The following is a 20,619-nucleotide window of genomic DNA, read 5'->3' as shown; positions in this document are numbered from 1 at the left end:
GTATACGTCACGTAAGCCAAGCTAGATGCACATCTTAAATGATTTTTGTGTGTGTTTACAATATCCTGAAGTCAATTAAAGTTTTGGTAGGGAAGTGGCTCTGAAGCCACTGGTATTTGACCCAAGCTCCCCATCAGGCAGAGTGCTGTATCTGGAGCTTACCTGTTAGGTGCTGAGACCTTTGTAAGCACTGTTTATCAAACCCAACTGATTTACTCTTTGTAAGTGATGCTCAGGTAAAGACCCAAACCCCAGCCCTATAAATCCACAATACTAACACTAATGGTGCTTACGTCTTCTGTCTTGATATTGTTTAGTCATGGAGAGAGAGCTGGAGAAGGGAAAGATTCGATGCCTCACAGTGTGAAAGCCACCTTGGTGCACAAAAGCCACTGCTCAGCGTTACTGTCTCACTGGCTCATGACTTGGTCCATGCTCAGAGGTCACATCCTGAGGTTGCCACAATCCCCACACTGCTACATATAGAAAAAATCAGAAAAGACCTTAAACGTAGGTTAATATTTGGGGCTCAAAACATAGGGAGGTATCCAGGTACATTAAGGCAGCACAGGTGTCCTGCTAAGTACCTGCTGCTGTTATTTTCTATTGCTGCTTGAAAAAGCATGTACTTTAGTTAGAGGATGGTCACTCTGCTCCGCAGCCTGCCCCTTGCAGTGCCCAATTCTCATGGGCACCCACACCACCTGCACCTCATCCATCACCTCCCGCCTCCAGGAGCCTCTCAGTGTTGCTGAGCACTCACACAGCACCCCTTTGAAGTAGGAAAGGAGAGGAGAGTTGGTCTGTTCTGCTCACACCCAGAGAGTTTTTCTGTGTTTATTTTTGCCTAGATTTTAACATCCAGATTTGCAAAAGAAAGGCTGGGGAAAAAAAAAAATAAACAAGGACACACAAGCCAGTGCTGCCCCTGGCTTTTCTGGTGACCTGAAGACCCCCACACTGCAAAACACAGGTGAGAGCCTCTTTGGCTTCAGGATGTGGATCTCCTGGGTGACAGAGCAGCCCTGGTTCTGCTGGGAGGATGCACTCAGCATCTCTGTCTGCTTCCCACCAGCCAGACTGTGGGAAATGACAGGAATTGCTGACATTTTTCTGCAGCTACCAGCAGTTCCCAAGGGCAGCAGTGAGGTTTTTCCACTGCCATGGGAGCTCTGGGCAGATAGGTCCAAGAAGACCCCAGGCCCACAGGGACACAGTGCTCAGAAGGAGACTCTGTCCCTTGCAAGACACCCTGAGAAGTTAAATATGCTCATTATTCAAGGGCAGAGCAAGAAACAGCCGCAACCTGCAAAGGAGCACCTACTCCTTCTCCTTCTCTGTGCGGGGCTTCCAGGGCCAGACACCCACAGATGGGTCCTGGTGCTGCCTCACCGTGTGTACTCTGACTTGGATGCTGAGTAACTTGGTACTCTGTTTGTGAGTGATGGATGAGCAGCAGGCAAGTCTGAGGGGCTGTCAAAGCCTTGCAGTCAGGTATAATCCATACAACCCTGCAAATCATTGCAGGGTCTGCTACTTACTGAGAAAGGCACATCAGGCTTCTGTCCTGGTGCACCCTTGCTGCCTTACCACTTCTTTCTTTATCAATGAACTTGTCTGCTTCCCAAGGGTTTTTCCAAAGCTGGAATCAGCAGGAATGCTGCAGGTTGTGGACTCTGAGGCTAAGCAGCACTGTCTTCATTTACAAGGTTTGACCGTGGTGACGGCTATGTGAGATCTGAGAAAAAAGTCAATCTCACTTTGCCTGAAGGGGCTATGGTGGCCTGACAGATTCTGCTCAAAGGCAAATGCGCTGGAAAAGCTTTTCTAATAGAACCAGATAGAGCTTATCTGGCACTCTCACCACATTTACTATGCAATGATGTAGATTACTGATCTCTTGTTCTCCAGCGTTTAATCAAAACAGTGATTATCCATTTACCACACAGCAAATAACTCCAAGGATCAAAAGTTAAACAGAAGCAGAGATTGCTTAAAAGTGCAGAGCTGGTGCTCTTGCTTCAGTGTCACCAGTGGTTTTCTTTCTGGGCAGCACTCGCCAGGTTTCTGTGGAAATGGTCCCGGTGCTTAGTGCTCATCCACGAGTCACGGCGACGCTGGTTCTGCTCCTGTCCATGCTCAGCTTGGCTGCTGGTGGGAAGCTGCTGGTGGTGCCGGTGGATGGGAGTCATTGGCTCAGCATGCGGGAAGTGTTGGATGGTCTGAAGCAAAAGGGACATGAAATAACCGTTGTTTCACCTGAAGTCACTCTCCACATAAAGCCAACAAAGAATTTTGTTATGAAAACGTACCCAGTGCCTTTCACGCAGGAAGAGCTGGATCGCACTTTCTGGAGAACTGGCCAGAATGCATTTGAAGAAGGATCTTTTCTGGAAAGACTGTTTAAAACACTTGAACTAATGAAAAATACCTCTGCCTTGTTCCTGTCTACCTGTTCACACTTACTGTACAACAAAGAGCTTGTCACATATCTTAAGGAAAGTAAGTTTGATGCTGTCTTTACAGATCCTTTCCTACTCTGTGGGCCAATACTAGCTGAGCATCTTTCACTCCCTTCTGTGTTTTTTTTGCAACGCATGCCATGTGATTTAGAGTTACAAGCCACTCAGTGTCCCAATCCCCCTTCCTACGTCCCCAGGACATTCACAGATCTTACAGATCACATGAACTTTCTCCAGCGGGTGAAGAACCTAATATATGACATCCCAAATTATTTTCTCTGTGATTTTGCTGTTCAACCGTACGCAACACTGGCTTCTGAATTCCTGCAGCGGGACGTGACTGTGATGGATCTCTTACGCCCGGCTTCCATTTGGCTCTTGAGGTTAGACTTTGTTTTTCAGTATCCAAGACCGTTGATGCCCAACATGGTCCTGGTTAGTGGAGTAAACTGTGCTCACAAGAAGCTAACACAGGTGGGTCATACTCTCTTTTTTCTTATCCTTCTTGCAGGCTCTTACATACTCTTGAAAATTCGTAATGTAGGTTTAATTAGAAAGGTCTCTTTCTGTTGGTAATTGACAGTAGAAGGATTTCAAACTACTGTTGCTTTGCAAAGAGATACCAGTGCTTGTTTCAGTAAAGACATCCTAATGTCACAGTATAAAGCCAGATAAAGAGCTGTGTCTGGAATTAGCTCTGGGAAACTCCTCGTTGGCCTTGCACCTCTGCTCAAAGCCAGCCTGGACATTAGAGCAGGTTGCTCAGTGCCTCATCACCCAGGGCTGTTGATGTGCTGCAAGGCAGACCTTCAACACATCCTGTGGGCCAACTTGTTGTTGCTGATTTCCTCTACATCCCTGTATTTTTTCTTTCTTAAAAGAAGGATTCTCTGTGTTTTGAGTTATCATAAACCCCTTAAATACTTTCATTTGGAAGGTCATTTTCAGGACTCTCAGCCAGCCTCCTAGTCAAAGCATATCCAGTTCAGGTTGTTCCAGCAGTAAGATCTCCTGTCAGCCTGCTCTTCTGAATCCTAAGCGAGCTCATCTTTCTCAGTGGTCCCCAGCCTCTAACCATCCCCTTGGCTTTTGCTGGACCTGCTCCAGCATATCAATGTCTGTCTTGTACTGGAGAGCACCAGACTTCTTCACATGTCTCCCAGGTGCTGAACAGAGAAGGGTCACCTCTCCCAGTCAGCTGGCTGCAGTCTCACCTGTAGTATGTTACCTTACTTTATTCTTATAAAATGAATATTGGATGTAATTTCAGATTTTTTGAGTGTGTATTCAAATATATTTGGTGGTTTATAGAGTAACAGCACAGCTTCTATATTTAGAAATAACTATTCCTGTTAAATAAGTTTTTCAGATCCTGACTTTGCAAAACAATGAAATAGGGCTAATTTTTCAGAAAAAGCTGCATCTCATGCAGCAAAACTGAAGCATTAAGAGGATTCCAAATTGCCACTCAGTCTAGAAAAGCAGCGATGCAACAAACCGTATAGCTAAGCCTATTGAAAGAACTATGGCACAGAGTCCGTGACAGAGGTCTATAAAATCTGAAATCACTGTATCTCTGCAACCATGAACCACCCATGGATGAAACTTTTACCACTTGAAAGGGCAGGGCAGAAAGTTTCCATACACCAGGTGCCAGAAACATAGATAATTTATTAAAAAGTTACTAAAACTTGATAACTTATTAAACCATTAGTTAATTTTTGTGTAATTGTAACATGTTGCCATCCTGAAATATACTGCTGCTTTGAAATCTGATGTATCCTTTTGAAGCATCCTCTATATTAGTGTTACACAGATAATACACATTTGGCTGAAATGTTAGCAGAACTTAAAAACTACTTGGAAGTGACATTACATCAAATATGAGAATCGAGTGCCCTTTATACATTAGCATAGGGTAATAGCATGTGTGCAACTCTGTGGTACCTACCTGAGTATGTTACTACCACCTTAGGGCATATGTAATGCCGCATCGCCTGGTCGTGTGAGATCTGTTCCTCTTTATTGATGAAATGTGAAATGCACTCACAGGTACTGCAGCTAACCCTCTGGTGCACGACAATACCTTCTGTCCACCTCCTGTAGTTTTTAGTCTTTTAACATCACCTCATGGTCAGCTAGACAGAAAGTTCTGCTTAAACAGGCTGCAGAAAGGGACTGTATTGGTGCCCGAAACTCCTTCCTCTCAAATGTAGAGTTCTTAGATGTTATAGTCCTTCTTGCTGCCTTACGAGAACCACTTTTTTTTTTTTTTTTTTTTAACGTGCCATATGGAGAACCATTTTAAGACACACTTGGTATTAGCCTCAAAATGTGCTTGTCACACTCATCTACCTTCAGCAAAGGTAGACATCCATGAAACAGATATCCCATCACTCTTACCTGCTCTATGACAACTCTTCCAGGCTGCTACACAGCATGAAGAAAACATTCAGAGCTCTCTCTGATCCAGTCTGCTTCATTTGGAGTCTGAAACAGTTCCTCTTCTCCACAAGAAACTGCTCTATTTTAGCTACCATACCCTTCCTTTATCTTGTGTGGATTTTCTAAATTTGCCAACTTTTGGCATCCAGCTTTTCCCTTTCCATGAAATATTCCTCACTGGCAGATAAAATCTGCTTGGCCAGGCACTTCTTTAAGCACAAACTGCAGATATCTGCTTTCCTAGGTGTATCTTGAAAGTTTTCATGTGCCTTCGCATGTGCTCCCACTGCTTTGTTTACCAGGGCCTATTTAATTCACCCATCTACCCCCTGACTATCCATTGCATCATTTGCTGTAGTGTCAACTCAGTTTCTTAAGAGTAATTTAATAATTCACTGAAATCCCATGCAAATCAACTTGATTTGGCTATCTAAACAAGTCCTTGGAGTGGGACTATCTTCCACATCAGATCACGTCAGCCATGCTCTTACACCGGCAAACCTTCAAAAGCTTGGAACTAAAAAGCTTTTTCCAAACACTCAGTCTACCATTTGTAGCCCATATTCTACTATTTATTGATAGCCAGAGAAGTTGGACTCTGTCATCATTGTTACTTCCCATTGAATAACTGTAGGCTGTAGTTGAGTGTTACAGAGAATAAGATTTCCACAGGATGCCACAGCCAAGCCTTATTAACTTCTTTTGAAAAGCAGGTATTATTAAGAACTTAAAAAACATTTGTCCTGTAGCCTCTCACCTATGAACTCTTATGGCCCTTCTTGAGCAAGGACCACATATTCTGTGGTGTCATTGCCTTCAAAAAGATCTTTGACCTTGAGCTACTCACCTATGAACTCTTATGGCCACTCTTGTGCAAGAGCTGCATACTCTGCTGCATCACTGTCTACACAAAGAGGTGTTTGGTTAATGTGTTACACAAACTTTGGTGACACCACTGCTTGGCGTGCCAGCTCCTGCTCAGTGTGTAGAACATCGCGTGTGACCGCCAGGCACCTTTCTGAGTAAAGGTGTAAGAGGGAAGGCTGGAGATCTATGTCTTTTGTGTCAATAGTACCACATGCTTCTTGCACTATAAACTCTCTGGAGAAATCCAGTGGCCATAAAAGCTGGAAAGAAGTGCTCCTGACTGGTATCATCTTTAATCTTTGCTGAAGGTGGAAAGATCCTGGTGGTACGTCATGATGGAAGTCACTGGCTCAGCATGTGCCCAGTGGTGGGGAAACTCCAGCAAAACGGACGCAAAGTTGTTGTGGTTGTACCATCAACAAATTTGTATTTGAAGCCAAAGGAGCCTCAGAATTATACAGTGAAAGAATATCCAGTACGTTACACAGAGGAAAATTATGCTGTTGTGCTCAAGTCCTTTGTTAATGCCCATATTTCTGAAGAATCTATTTTGAATAAAATTATTTCAATATATCAAAGCACGTTAGAAATTACCAAATTATTTTTCAGCAACTGTGAGAGCCTTTTTCACAACAAAGACCTGATACAGTATTTGAGAGAGAGCAAATTTGATGTGGTTTTCACAGATCCAGTTCTGATGTGTGGACCAATAATTGCTGAGTATCTTTCAGTTCCTTCTGTATACTTCTTGCGTGGACTTTTTTGCGGTATGGATTCTGAAGCTACCCAGTGTCCAAACCCTCCTCCTTATATCCCCAGACCCTTCCTAAATCATTCAGATCAGATGACATTTGCTCAATGCGTGACGAATATGCTAGTCCATTTGCTGGAGGTCATTTACTGTAAGCCTATATTATTTCTGGTTGAAGAACTTGCAAATGAGATACTACAAAAGAAAGTGACAGCTACAGACCTTCTACGCCGTGGATCTGTTTGGCTAATGAGATTTGATTTTGTGTTTGAGTTCCCGAGACCAGTGATGCCAAACATGGTTTTTATTTGAGGCATAAACTGTGATCAGAAGAAAAAACTCTCTCAGGTATGAAATTTCATGTTGTTTTCATTGAAAAGGCAAGAACATAAATGTTTAAGCATCCTTAGATCAAAACCTAGCTGGCAGCACCTATTTAATGATAGAAAGCTAATGAGAAATCTTGCATGATGCAGAAATGTTATTTCCTAGGATCCAACATTCAGGTTAAATCATATCCTGGCAAATCCAATGTCTTATCAGATATGAAAATCCAAGTGACATGTAACTTTTATGCAAATAATAAGCTGTTTTGTTGAACTGAAGCTCACCTGAATTTTGGTGAGCTGCAAACTTTCTTCACTAACAGGAGCCAGATGTAGTAGCTTCCATTTCATCGAAGTTTCTCTCTGTAAGAGCTGTCCCTACAACCAAGACCAGGCTCCAAGGACTTGGCTATATTGCTCTGAAAGGGCCTGAAGAACATCCATAAGCACAGTCTGCTCTCTGTCTGCCCCATGGTGTCCTCCCTTTCCAGCTGTCTCATGGACTGTCCATCCATACTTCTGTGTACCCATTTTCCTTTCATATACTTTGAAGGTTATAGGAAATAAGATTTTAACTATTCATTAGTTCTTTTTCTGTCATATCCATCTGCCAGACTGATTCATTTACATCCTTCCTGTTATGTAAAGGTATCAAGGAAAGCCTTTTAAAAATGAATCTGCTCCTTCTTTTGTAGGCTATTTAATTGTTTTTAAGCTTTTCTGGGTGGGGATGCCTTCCATAAATTCCCATTCGGGCTTTTGGATATCAGCCAGGTCTCTGAATCAAGTACAGCATATTCTATAGCAGTCAGAAGAGCAGGAAAAAGATACTCAAGTATTGCAAATTGTAAGTATTTGTGAAACGGAGTGGTGTAGAAGAAAGCCCTAATATCCTCCCCTTTTGTCCAGATAAGTATGTTTAGTGCTTGTGTTGGCAGTGGCAGAGCCTGTCTGCTTACCAGGACAGTCTCTAACGCCACTTGGTTCACTCTGGCTGGTTATATATGTTCAAATGAAGGACAGTCGCAAGGGGTCTTTCAAAAGGACATGGAGTCAGGAGTGGGAAAGTTTGCCGAGGGGTTATTAAAGACTCAAGCAGGTGTCCACAAATGCCCCACATGGGATACACGACTGTCTGTCTTCATCTGTCAGTCTAGCTTGAAGGCATCATCTTCTAGTGTTCATTTGACAGCCTTTTCAGAGGTTATGAGCAGCACATCTGTTTCTGCACATCATCTTCTCCTGGGCTGTTTGAAAAATTCCCATTAAGTTAGTCCTGTGTTGTAAACTACTGATATGGGGACTGTGCACGTGATGGAGCTGGCTGTTCTTTTTGGAGAGCGTGTTCTCAATAGCATCAAAGCTTTCCCACCAGGCTAGAGAATATAAGCATGCAGAAAGCTCCACCAGTGATGTAGAGCCCTGAATGCTCTGGACAAGCAAATTGTAACCCAAAGGCGCCCGCCCAGCCACCTATTTTTAAATTTTTATGATGAGAGATTATCGCCAACATCTAAAACCCCAGCAATTTACAATCGAGAAGGATGAGAGTCCATGAACTGTTTCAGTCATGAACTAAACTGATATGGACCATGAACTCATGGGTTCATGATTAGAAACCTGTTGTTAGTTTATGTTATCTGAGGTACAATGATGACTTGCTGTTTTGGAATTTAGTTTTATACTCGGTAAGGGGTTAGATAGATATGTAGAGATGTGGAAAGATTTTCTGTTGGCTATTTATCTTTAAAAAAAAGCATGTTTGCACCAATGAAAAAAATAATTCATTTTTTCAGTTGTACCAACTGGTTTTGGTTATTAAAAAAAAGCAAAACCCAAACCCCAGGTACTTTAACATTGATTCGTCATATTTATCTTTACTATAAGTTATGTTTCACTGTACAACTTGCCCCAGCTGCATTAGAAAATACTTATTAAAAGAATATCAGTTTACTACACTCTGTGACAACTCTGCCAGCCTTCAGTGACGTAGAGAACTCCAATACTAGATGGAAAAACCTAATTTTGATGCACTCTTGCTAGACTCAGTACTACCATGTGGGGTAATCCCAGCAGTGTTTTTGCCCATCTGCTCTGTGGATGTGTTTCCTTCTGGGGTTCCCATGTATCTCAGAGCGCGCTGTCAGTAAATGTCATGTCAGAAAGGTGGCTGGTGGGAAGAAGTGTCATGAGGCTGTGGACCTACTATAGGAAGGAGAAGGGTGTGGCAATGAGATGTACTCACAGCTTAGGAGAGTGAAGCATATGATGGGAAACACACCTTTCTCATGTTCACACAAGCCTGCTTCTGAAGTACGAACCTCGTCCTCCACCTTTTATAATCATTAATCACCTAGTGCAACTGCCGTTGTGTGCAAACTTGTGAGGGCTTGAAACGCCAGGCAAGCCAAAGGGCGAAGCAACATCAGAAAGCGCTGCCAAGCGGTGTGTTTGCAGAGGTGGACTATAGCTACAAAAACTTGTGAACCCACCTGGCCCCTCTGTGCATGAGTGCCTGCTTGTCAGACTCGCGGCATGTTGCTGGCAGTGCTGCTGCCACTCCTGTGCCGCCTGGGCGCTGCCACCGCCGGGAAACTGCTGGTGATCCCCATGGAGGGCAGCCACTGGCTGAGCATGAAGGAGGTGCTGGCTGAGCTGGGCGCGAGAGGCCATGAAATAGTCGTTGTCGCACCAGACAGCAGGATCCTGATAGATTCCTCAGAGATGTATGAAACCAAAATGTATCCTGTGCCTTTCAAAAAGGAAGACATGGAAAAACATGTGCACTCCCTCAGTGAAAACCTTTTTAGTGAAGAGCCTTTCCTGACGAGATTTGTGAATACCTGGGTTCATTTCAGAAAGACTGTTGCCATGTTTGAAGCCTTCTGCAGTTCCTTACTGTACAACAAAGAGATTATGAAATACATCGAAGAAAGTAAATTTGACGCCATCTTTACAGATCCTCTGACACCCTGTGGACAGATAGTTGCTTTGCACTTCTCTATCCCTACTGTTTTCTTCTTGCGGGGCATCCCGTGTGGTATAGACATTCAAGCTGCTCAGAGTCCAGACCCAGCATCCTACGTCCCACGACTTTTCTCACTCTATACGGATCATATGACATTTCCTCAGAGAACGAGGAATTTCTTGCTTGCCACTGCGGACTATCTCACCTGCAGTATACTCCTCTCACCATTTGAAAGCCTGGCCTCAAACTTTCTCCAAAAGCCAATGACAATTACTCAGCTTTTAAGTCATGGATCCATTTGGCTGAAGAGAACTGACTTTGTCTTTGAATATCCTATGCCTGTCATGCCCAATATGGTTTTCATTGGAGGCATAAACTGTGGACAGAGGAAACCATTATCTCAGGTCAGTGTCTGGCTGGGAAGGGTATAACATGGGAAAAGTTCTGGCAGTCATACACCTGTGCCATCTGAGTGAGGTCCAATGGTGTGTTTGATATGGACATTTCTTGCCTAAAGAGATAATTTAGGTTAATGCTTTCTCTATAGCCAAAAACTGAGTGGTATGGTGGACCAGCAGAACAAGATGTGATTCCATCTCCTTTCATTGGGTCTGCCCAACACAGGGATTTCGTTCAATGAGCAGATCACATGCTACGCTGTGTTTAATTCCAGCTGAAGTCAGGTACACAAACAGCATCTCACCCAGGAATTAATGCAAAAAATGCACTAAATTACTTTGTTTCCTAGAAAGGATAAAGTTTATCCTTTGTGAATGCTACTTAAAAATAAACAGACTTTCTTCTGTTTTCCCCTTGAACTTTTTTCACTTGCCAGCTTTTCTTGAGTCTTAGGGGATGGATTCCTCCTGCCTATCACCACTCCTACTCTTCCCCCAAATTCATGGGCCTTTGTGAACACAAATGAGTGAAGCTTCACAAGAAAATAGATTTGCATTTTACAAGCCTGGCACATCTTGCCAGAGCCAACTTTAACCACCCTCAGGCTTTGCTTTACCCTTCCTGGTACTTCACCTGATGCTGCCCATTGAAAGTACTGCCCATTTCTGTTGAGCTGCTAGTGTTCAGAACTTGCTGTTTCACAAAAGTCTTTCAAATTACCACCAGCCCTCTACACCGCTGCTTTTATGAGAGGAGTTTTTTTCCTATCTGTTCTGTCCATCAGAGCTGCTTAAGAGCTTCTCAGGGCCAAAGCCAGGCAGACCCTCTAGGCATCCTGCCTGCAGGAGAGGCCATGTGGCAGCTCCAAATTAAAATCAGACTTTCCTCTGAAGACAAAGCTCACTCTCATGGTGCTCAGGGGATAAAGATCATAGTCCAGCAGCAGTATTTATTGCGGAAGTACTGATTCTTCCATCCTGATTTCTTCTTGTCTTCCGCCTATGCCTCTAAATCACACAGTTACATCTCATGGAACAATATAATCCTGCAGGTTGACAAGTTTATCAGAAATACTGCTCAGACATGGTATCTTACTTTGAGTTTTTCATCTGAAGTAGTAACACCACCTCTTACCATTTAAAATCAATTCCTGGCCTGAAACAAGAGGGCTGTTGCTGGCTATTTCTGTCCAGGCTTTCCTATATTTAACTAGGTACAAGAAGAACTGAGTGGCTTTTCCTTCCTGTTGCTCCTGGAGAAAGAAAAGAAATGAGAGCAGCACAGAGATGTAGGTCAGGATGAAAACAAAGAGGTATTGTGCTTGACAGCACAGACTCAGCAGTTTTCCGTTGCTGATAGAAGCCTCTGCTGCAATGTTGTTTATTGTAATAAATTTGTACCTTGTGGTGTACCTGGCCCCAGTGCTGAGCTCTCTGTAAATCGCAGAGACTCCTCCTTAGGATTTGCACAGATATTGTGCTGTATAGTGGCATGAGGACTGGGTGGCCTCCTGTGCCCCTAGGGAGAAATTGGTGTTCTCTGCTCGCTCCCTGAAATGCCTGTACACCAATGCGCGCAGCATGGGGAATAAGCAGGAGGAGTTAGAATCCTATGTTCGGTCGGGAGATTATGATCTGGTGGCAATTACAGAAACGTGGTGGGACAGTTCACATGACTGGAATGTGGTCATGGATGGCTACGCCCTTTTCAGGAAAGACAGGCCAGCCAGGCGTGGTGGTGGAGTTGCTCTCTATGTGAGAGAGCAACTGCAATGTACTAAATTCTGCCCAGGAGCGGATGAGGAACGAGTTGAGAGTGTATGGGTCAGGATCAAGGGACAGGCTGGCAGGGGTGATACTGTTGTAGGTGTCTATTACAGGCCACCAGATCAGGCTGAGGAAGTTGATGAGGCCTTCTATGCGCAGCTGAGAGTGGCCTCACAGTCACAGGCCCTGGTTGTTGTGGGTGATTTTAACTTCCCTGATGTCTGCTGGAAGGACCATTCAGCCAGCCAGCCACAGTCCAGGAGGTTCCTCCAGTGCATTGATGATAACTTCCTCATGCAGATGGTGGAGGAGCTGACCAGGAGAGGTACACTGCTGGATCTCATCCTCACTAACAAAGAGGGTCTGGTCGAAGCAGTAAAGGTCGAGGGCTGCCTGGGTTGCAGTGACCACGAGATGGTGGAGTTCAGCATCTCGTGTGGCAGGAACAGAATAGCAAGTAGAATTGCAACCCTGGACTTTGGCAGGGCTAATTTCGGCCTTTTCAAGCAATTGCTGGGGGAAATCCCATGGGCAAGACTGCTTGAAGGAAAAGGGGCCCAAGAGAGCTGGATTGCATTCAGAGATTGCTTCTTCCATGCTCAGGATCAGAGCATCCCCACACGTAGGAAGTCGAGGAAGGGAGCCAGAAGGCCTGCGTGGTTGAATAGGGATCTGTTGGGTATGCTCAAGCAGAAGAGGAGAGTTTACAGGTCATGGAAGCAGGGGCTGGCCACTTGGGAGGAATATAAGGCTGCTGTTAGAGGATGCAGGAAGGCAGCTAGGGTAGCCAAGGCCTCCTTAGAATTACAGCTGGCGAGAGGGGTCAAGGACAGCAAGAAGAACTTTTTCAAATACATAGCAGATAAAACTAATACCAGAGGCAATGTAGGCCCACTGATGAATGAGGTGGGTGCCCTGGTGGCAGAAGACACAGAGAAGGCAGAATTGCTGAATGCCGCCTTTGTCTCTGTCTACTCCGCTGGAGGCTGTCCTGGGGAACCCTGTACCCCTGAGACCCCGGATGAAGCCAGGTCAATGGAGGAGTTTGCTTTAGTCAATGAGGACTGGGTTAGGGAACAATTAAATAGTCTGGACATCCATAAATCCATGGGTCCAGATGGGATGCATCCGCGGGTGCTGAGGGAGCTGGCTGAAGTCATTGCTAGACCGCTCTCCATCATTTTTGCCTAGTCTTGGGAAACGGGAGAGGTGCCCGAGGATTGGAGGAAAGCAAATGTCACTCCAGTCTTTAAAAAGGGCAAGAAGGAGGACCCGGGTAATTATAGACCGGTCAGCCTCACCTCTGTCCCTGGAAAAGTAATGGAACAGCTTATCCTTGGTGTCATCTCAAGGCACATCAGGGAAAAGAGGGTCATTAGGGGCAGTCAGCATGGCTTTACCAAGGGTAAGTCATGCTTGACCAACCTCATAGCCTTTTATGAGAATGTAACAAGGTGGATGGATGACGACAGAGCGGTGGATGTGGTCTACCTTGACTTCAGTAAAGCCTTTGACACAGTCTCTCACAGCATCCTCACAGCTAAATTGAGGAGGTGTGGTCTAGACAATAGAGTAGTGAGGTGGGTTGCAAACTGGCTTAAAGAGAGAAGCCAGAGAGTGGTGGTCAATGGTGCAGAGTCCAGTTGGAGGCCAGTATCTAGTGGAGTGCCTCAGGGGTCAGTACTGGGGCCAATATTATTCAATATATTCATTAATGATTTAGACGAGGGAATTGAGTGTACCATCAGCAAGTTTGCTGATGACACTAAGCTGGCAGGAGTGGCTGACACGCCAGAAGGCTGTGCTGCCATCCAGTGGGACCTGGACAGGCTGGAGAGTTGGGCGGGGGATAACCTGATGGAATTTAACAAGGGAAAGTGTAGAGTCCTGCATCTGGGCAGGAACAACCCCAGGTTCCAGTATAGGTTGGGGAATGACCTATTAGAGAGCAGTGTAGGGGAAAGGGACCTGGGGGTCCTGGTGGACAACAGGATGACCATGAGCCAGCACTGTGCCCTTGTGGCCAGGAAGGCCAATGGCATCCTCGGGTGTATTGCAAGGGGGGTGGTCAGTAGATCGAGAGAGGTCCTCCTTCCCCTCTACCCTGCCCTGGTGAGACCCCATCTGGAATATTGTGTCCAGTTCTGGGCCCCTCAGTTCAAGAAGGACAGGGAACTGCTGGAGAGGGTCCAGCGTAGGGCAACAAAGATGATTAAGGGAGTGGAGCATCTCCCTTATGAAGAAAGGCTGAGGGAGCTGGGGCTCTTTAGTTTGGAGAAGAGGAGACTGAGGGGTGACCTAATTAATGTTTATAAATATATAAAGGGTGAGTGCCACGAGGATGGAGTCAGGCTCTTCTCAGTGGCAAACAATGATAGGACAAGGGGCAATGGGATCAAGCTGGAACACAAGAGGTTCCACTTAAATTTGAGAAAGAACTTCTTCTCAGTGAGGGTAACAGAGCACTGGAACAGGCTACCCAGGGAGGTTGTGGAGTCTCCTTCCCTGGAGACATTCAAAGCCCGCCTGGACACATTCCTGTGCGACCTCACCTAGGCGTTCCTGCTCCAGCAGGGGGATTGGACTAGATGATCTTTTGAGGTCCCTTCCAATCCCAAACATACTGTGATACTGTGATACTGTGATTTAAATATAAACTTGACAATCATTTCAGAACAACTGTAAAATGCTTATCGAAAAGAAAGGGGAAAAGGAAAGCAAGAAAGCCATTTTAACATCTGCAAGTGCAGTTACTTCCAAGTGCCAGCACTATTCAAAGACTTGGGATATTGTTTTTACACAGTCTGATTGTATTTTCAATTCAACATCCATCAGCTCAGGGAATCAATCAGAAAGGATTCATCACAAGGCTGCCTCAGATACCAAGCCCAGTTCTGCTCAACCCAAGGTGATTTATCACTGTTCCTTAAATGATTCATCAGTGCCTTGAACAATGACTGGTTTTGCTGGAAAAAGTAGATCATTAAGGGGGAATGCAAGAATCTGGCAAGGGGCTGTGGGGTCTACTTAAAATCTGTTAGATCAGGGCAGCTGAGCCTTGGATTTCTAGCAACATGGCTCATGTAAGTAAATCCAGTTATTTAATTTCTGCAGGAGTTGTGGTTTTCCTGTCTCTGTTTTGCTTAGCCCGTGGTAGAAAGTTGGTGGTGGTGCCACTGCATGGGAGTCACTGGGTCAGCATGGGCTCATTGCTGGTGGCCCTCAGCCAGAAAGGTCACGAAATTGTCGTTGTTGCACCAGAAGTAAGCTGGAACATGAAGGCGTCTGAATAACACTCTCAAAATGTATCCAGTGCCTTTAACGGGGGAAGAACTGGGAGCAAGCACGCGTTCATTTGCGAATGACCTTTTTGAGAGAAGATCTTTTCTTCAAAGGACTACTGCGCTTTATGAAGAAGTTCAAGTCATCTCCAGTCTCTACTTCTCCTCCTGTACCAATTTACTGCACAATAAGGATCTGATGCTGTATCTTGAAGGGAGTAAATTTAATGCTGTTCTCACAGATCCCGTTGTATCATGTGGACAAATACTGGCTCTGCATCTCTCTATCCCATCTGTTTTCTTTTTATGGGGACTCCCCTGCAGTTTTGATTTGTAGGCTACCCAGTGTCCAGACCCTCCCAAGAACATTTACAGACAGCTCAGACCACATGACGTTTCTGCAGCGTGTGGAAAACTTACTTCTGAAATCATCAGAATCCTTTCTTTGCAATTTTGCCTATTTGCCATTTGAACTTCTGGCCTCAGATGTTCTCCACAGACCAGTAACAACGAAAGAGCTCTTAAGCCATGGATCTATTTGGCTTAAAAGAATGGATTTTGTTTTTGAGTATGCCATGCCAGCGATGCCCAACGTAGCTTTCATTGGAGGTATAAATTGTGGAAAGAAAAAGCCCTTGCCTCAGGTCAGTGATTTCCTTTATGAAGTATGTTAAGCTTTGAAGGGAAAAGGCTGTTTACAAATGCTCTATGTATAATTGTATACTTGAGTTTGTGGGATTTATACTTGCATTAAGGTATACTGTAAAGACAAAATAGGTGAAAAACTGGGTTGATTTTAATTCTCTCCCATTCTTCCAGGTAGTCTTCTATAGCATTAGCAGGATCTAAGCATTTTTGCTTATGCAGTTGTTTTCTTTGGGCAAACTGGAAGTAGTTTATCAGTCCACTCTCCCTAACAAGCCACACACCCATCAGTGAGGGTGATCCCCAACTTAGCAGGCAGCTCTGGTGCTTATGTATGCCAGATGGGTATTATCTGAAACTATTTGTTTTACTTTCACAACTGATTTTTAAAAACAATGAATCTTTTTTGTTAGGAGAACCATCCTTCCATAATCTAGAAATAAAGTGTCATAATGCACGACTAGTTGCTTTGTCAGTCTAGGTTTATCCTTCTATTGTATGGATTCCTTACGCAATTTTCTGCAGAACCATTGGAGGTTTTTGTAGCTGCTCCCCAGCACTGAGCCATCTGCAGCAGCTCACACTGCCTTCTGAAACGTTTCCCTGGAAAGGGTGCACCTAGAAATCCAGTAATTTGGTAAATGTTCTTAAAAAAGTTCTGGTGCATACCATCAACCTCTATCGTAAATTACACTATGGTCAAAATTAATTATGTGCAATAATTATTATATTTATGTCTGATTGTCCGCAAATCCTGTCTATGCATTAGTGTTGTTTGCTTTCGTGGCCCTAGGGCATGCTCTTCCTAGGCTGATCCAGAATGGAATTTCAAAGTTGCTAATCCAGTTTTAAATGTATCTGGCAAAACAATATGCCTTTATCCTTCCTCCCTCCAACTCCTGCTTCATCCTTCTAAAAAGAGGCCTTTCAGGGAAATGAACTTCGGTAGCCAATTTTCCATTTACATTACAGTGTCAAGATATAAAACTGGTAAAGAAACCAGACCATTTCCTATGTGAAGCATTAATATTTTTCCAGCCTTTAACAAATAAAAAATTATTTGGACTGGTAGGAGAGGAAGATTTTCCTTATACTGAAAATCCTTGTTTGGAAAATTAATGATCTGTTAATTGTGGAACTATTGTGCATTTTTGAGCAGACCATTTATTTAAGGATCCCACATTTTCTTAAATCCTAGTGTTCCTCCACTACAAAGAAGTGGGTGTTTCCCAGTTTAGCTGCCACTCTGATTGTTGTCTGCTGTACCTTAACACCCCTTATTCCACCTTTGCCATACGCATAATTATACATTTACCACACAGCAAATAAATCTAAAGACCACTCAGAGAACCACAGCACAGCTTGCTTAAAAGCACAGAGCCGGGAATATTTTATCTGGGCAACACAAGACATATCTCCTGCACTTGCAAAAGGTTCATCCAGAGGGAAGAAGTGCGGTCCCACCCAGAATCAACCCTACCTCCTTCCTAGGACACTCTTTACTGTTACTCTAATAAAAATTGATAGGCTTTAGTTCATGCATCCATCATGCAACACCAGCCTGTGGGCTTGGCTGGAATTAAATGTTTATTACGCGGCCCTTTATCAATTGAATGATTATCCATTTACCACACAGCAAATACCTCCAAGGATCAAAAGATAGACAGAAGCACAGATTGCTTAAAAGTGCAGAGCTGGTGCTCTTGCTCCAGTGTCACCAGTGGTTTTCTTTCTGGGCAGCACTCACCAGGTTTCTGTGGAAATGGTCCTGGTGCTTAGTGCTCATCCACACGTCATGGTGACGCTGGTTCTGCTCCTGTCCATGCTCAGCTTGGCTGCTGGTGGGAAGCTGCTGGTGGTGCCAGTGGATGGGAGTCATTGGCTCAGCATGAAGGAAGCGTTGGACGGTCTGAAGCAGAAGGGACATGAAATAGTTGTCGTTTCACCTGAAGTCGCTCTCCACATAAAGCCAACAGATAATTTCGTTATGAAAATGTACCCAGTGCCTTACACACACGAAGAGCTGGATCGCACTTTCGAAGTATTTATACAAACAGTACTTGAAGAAGGAACTGTTCTGGAAAGATCTCTTAAAATATACAAGAGCATGAAAAGATTCTTTGATCTTGCATTCTCTAGCTGTTCACACTTATTGTACAACAAAGAGCTTCTCAGGTATCTCGAACAGAGTCAGTTTGATGCCATCCTTACAGACCCTGTACTACTCTGTGGGCCGATACTGGCTGAGCATCTTTCACTCCCTTCCGTGTTTTTTTTGCGAGGTATACCATGTAGTTTAGACCTTCAAGCCACTCAGTGTCCCAGTCCCCCTTCTTATGTTCCCAGGATGTTCACAGATCTTACAGATCGCATGAACTTTCTCCAGCGGGTGAAGAATCTAATCTTTGAAACACCAAATTATTTTTTCTGTGATTTTGCCTTTCAACCGTACGCAAAACTGGCTTCCGAATTCCTCCAGCGGGACGTGACTGTGATGGATCTCTTACGCCCGGCTTCCATTTGGCTCTTGAGGCTAGATTTTGTGTTAGATTATCCAAGACCTTTGATGCCCAACATCATTGTGATTGGAGGAGTAAACTGTGCTCACAAGAAGCTAACACAGGTGGGTCACGCTGTGTTTTTAATTTTTGCTCTGATAGACGTATGTGTTCACAATTGTGGAATTCTGTATTGCGGATAGGAATCAAGTTCCTGTTTGGGTGAGTTAGGCAAATACTCATGAAAGAAATAATTTTTCTCTACTTTCTTCCCCACTTTCCGTTTTCCCATTAGGCAGCTATACCTTTTCTCTTATAAATTACGCTCAGTTGATGCCTTTTCATTATGTGTATTTGAAGCTATATTGTGTAATGTTGAGTAATTTGGTACTCTGTTTGTTTGTGAGTGATGGATGAGCAGCAGGCAAGTCTGAGGGGCTGTCAAAGCCTTGCAGTCAGGTATAATGTATACAACCCTGCAAATCATTGCAGGGTCTGCTACTTACTGAGAAAGGCACATCAGGCTTCTGTCCTGGTGCACCCTTGCTGCCTTACCACTTCTTTCTTCGTCAATGAACTTGTCTGCTTCCCAAGGGTTTTTCCAAAGCTGGAATCAGCAGGAATGCTGCAGGTTGTGGACTCTGAGGCTAAGAAGCACTGTCTTCATTTACAAGGTTTGACCGTGGTGACGGCTATGTGAGATCTGAGAAAAAAGTCAATCTCACTTTGCCTGAGGGGGCTATGGTGGCCTGACAGATTCTGCTCAAAGGCAAATGAGCTGCGAAAGCTTTTCTAATAGAACCAGATAGAGCTTATCTGGCACTCTCACCACATCTAGCATGCACCGGTGTAGATCCTAATGTCACAGTATAAAGCCAGATAAAGAGCTGTGTCTGGAATTAGCTCTGGGAAACTCCTCGTTGGCCTTGCACCTCTGCTCAAAGCCAGCTTGGACATTAGAGCAGGTTGCTCAGTGCCTCATCACCCAGGGCTGTTGATGTGCTGCAAGGCAGACCTTCAACACATCCTGTGGGCCAACTTGTTGTTGCTGATTTCCTCTACATCCCTGTCTTTTTTCTTTCTTAAAAGAAGGATTCTCTGTGTTTTGAGTTATCATAGACCCCTTAAATACTTTCATTTGGAAGGTCATTTTCAGGACTCTCAGCCAGCCTCCTAGTCAAAGCACATCCAGTTCAGGTTGTTCCATTCTACGTCTTGTTGAATGTATTTGAATACCTCCTTTGACCATTATAGTGAAAACACTTTAATATATCTAAAATTTATTACTGTATCCAATTCCAATTTTCCATGTGGCTGCTTGTGTCTGTTGCCTCTTGTCCTGTCACTGTGATCTCTGAGAAGAGTGGGGTTCTGTCTTCTTTATGCTCTCCCACAAGGGGATTTGAAGACAGCAGTAAGATCTCTTGTCAGCCTTCTCTTCTGAATCCTGAGCAAGCTCGTCTTTCTCAGTGGTCCCCAGCTCCTAACCATCCCCTTGGCTTTGGCTGGACCTGCTCCAGCACGTCAATGTCTTTCTTGTACTGGAGAGCCCCAGACTAGGTACACATCTTCACGTCTCCCAAGTGCTAAACAGAGAAGGATCACCTCTCTCAATAAGCTGGCTACAGTCTCACCTGCATAGCTCAGGACACTATTGTCTCAAGGGTGCATGGCCACACTGCTGATTCTTATTTATCTTCTTGTCCACAAAGACTCCAGGTCATTTTCTGCAGAGCTGCTGTCTGTCCATCTGGAGTGCACTCTGTCCTGTGGCACTGGGTTATCCCACCCCGACAGCAGAAATTCGCTTTTGCCTTTGCTGATCTTCATGAGGCTCCTCCTGGCCCATTTCTGCAGCTTGTGGCATTCTTTTTGCGTATTCCAGGCCAATGATGTATTTGAAGTGTTAACTGGCATCATAAAAATAAAGTATAAGTTACCCTAATTTATTCCTATAACATGTATGTTCGATTTATTTCAGATTTTTGAATGTGTATTCAAATATATTTGATGGTTTATAGAATAACAGCACAGCTTCTATATTTAGAAATAACTATTCCTGTTAAATAAGTTTTTCAGATCTTGACTTTGCGAAACAATGAAATAGGGCTAATTTTTCAGAAAAAGCTGCATCTCATGCAGCAAAACTGAAGCATTAAGAGGATTTCAAATTGCCACTCGGTCCAGAAAAGCAGCGATGCAACAAACCAT

General features: G+C 44.2%; 1 protein-coding gene across 3 annotated transcripts in view; it reads left to right on the top strand.

Moving 5' to 3' along the window:
• The first annotated feature begins 376 nt into the window (after window positions 1-376).
• The window catches only part of LOC136103412 (UDP-glucuronosyltransferase 1A1-like), a 38,394-nt gene continuing 18,151 nt past the window's right edge, over window positions 377-20,619 (top strand). Inside the window, exon 1 of one of the 3 annotated variants that reach the window (XM_065841484.2) lies at window positions 377-2,936. In XM_065841484.2, coding sequence (XP_065697556.1) covers window positions 2,076-2,936 — 861 coding nt within the window. In that variant the 5' untranslated portion in view covers window positions 377-2,075. Of the gene's footprint in view, window positions 2,937-8,656; window positions 10,224-17,657; window positions 18,534-20,619 lie in introns of those variants that run through there. The other 2 variants (XM_065841481.2, XM_065841483.2) reach the window with 2 other exon arrangements.

Source organism: Patagioenas fasciata, chromosome 7 (genome assembly GCF_037038585.1).
Source record: "Patagioenas fasciata isolate bPatFas1 chromosome 7, bPatFas1.hap1, whole genome shotgun sequence".
Taxonomy (NCBI): domain Eukaryota; kingdom Metazoa; phylum Chordata; class Aves; order Columbiformes; family Columbidae; genus Patagioenas; species Patagioenas fasciata.
This window is presented reverse-complemented; position numbering and strand designations above follow the sequence as displayed.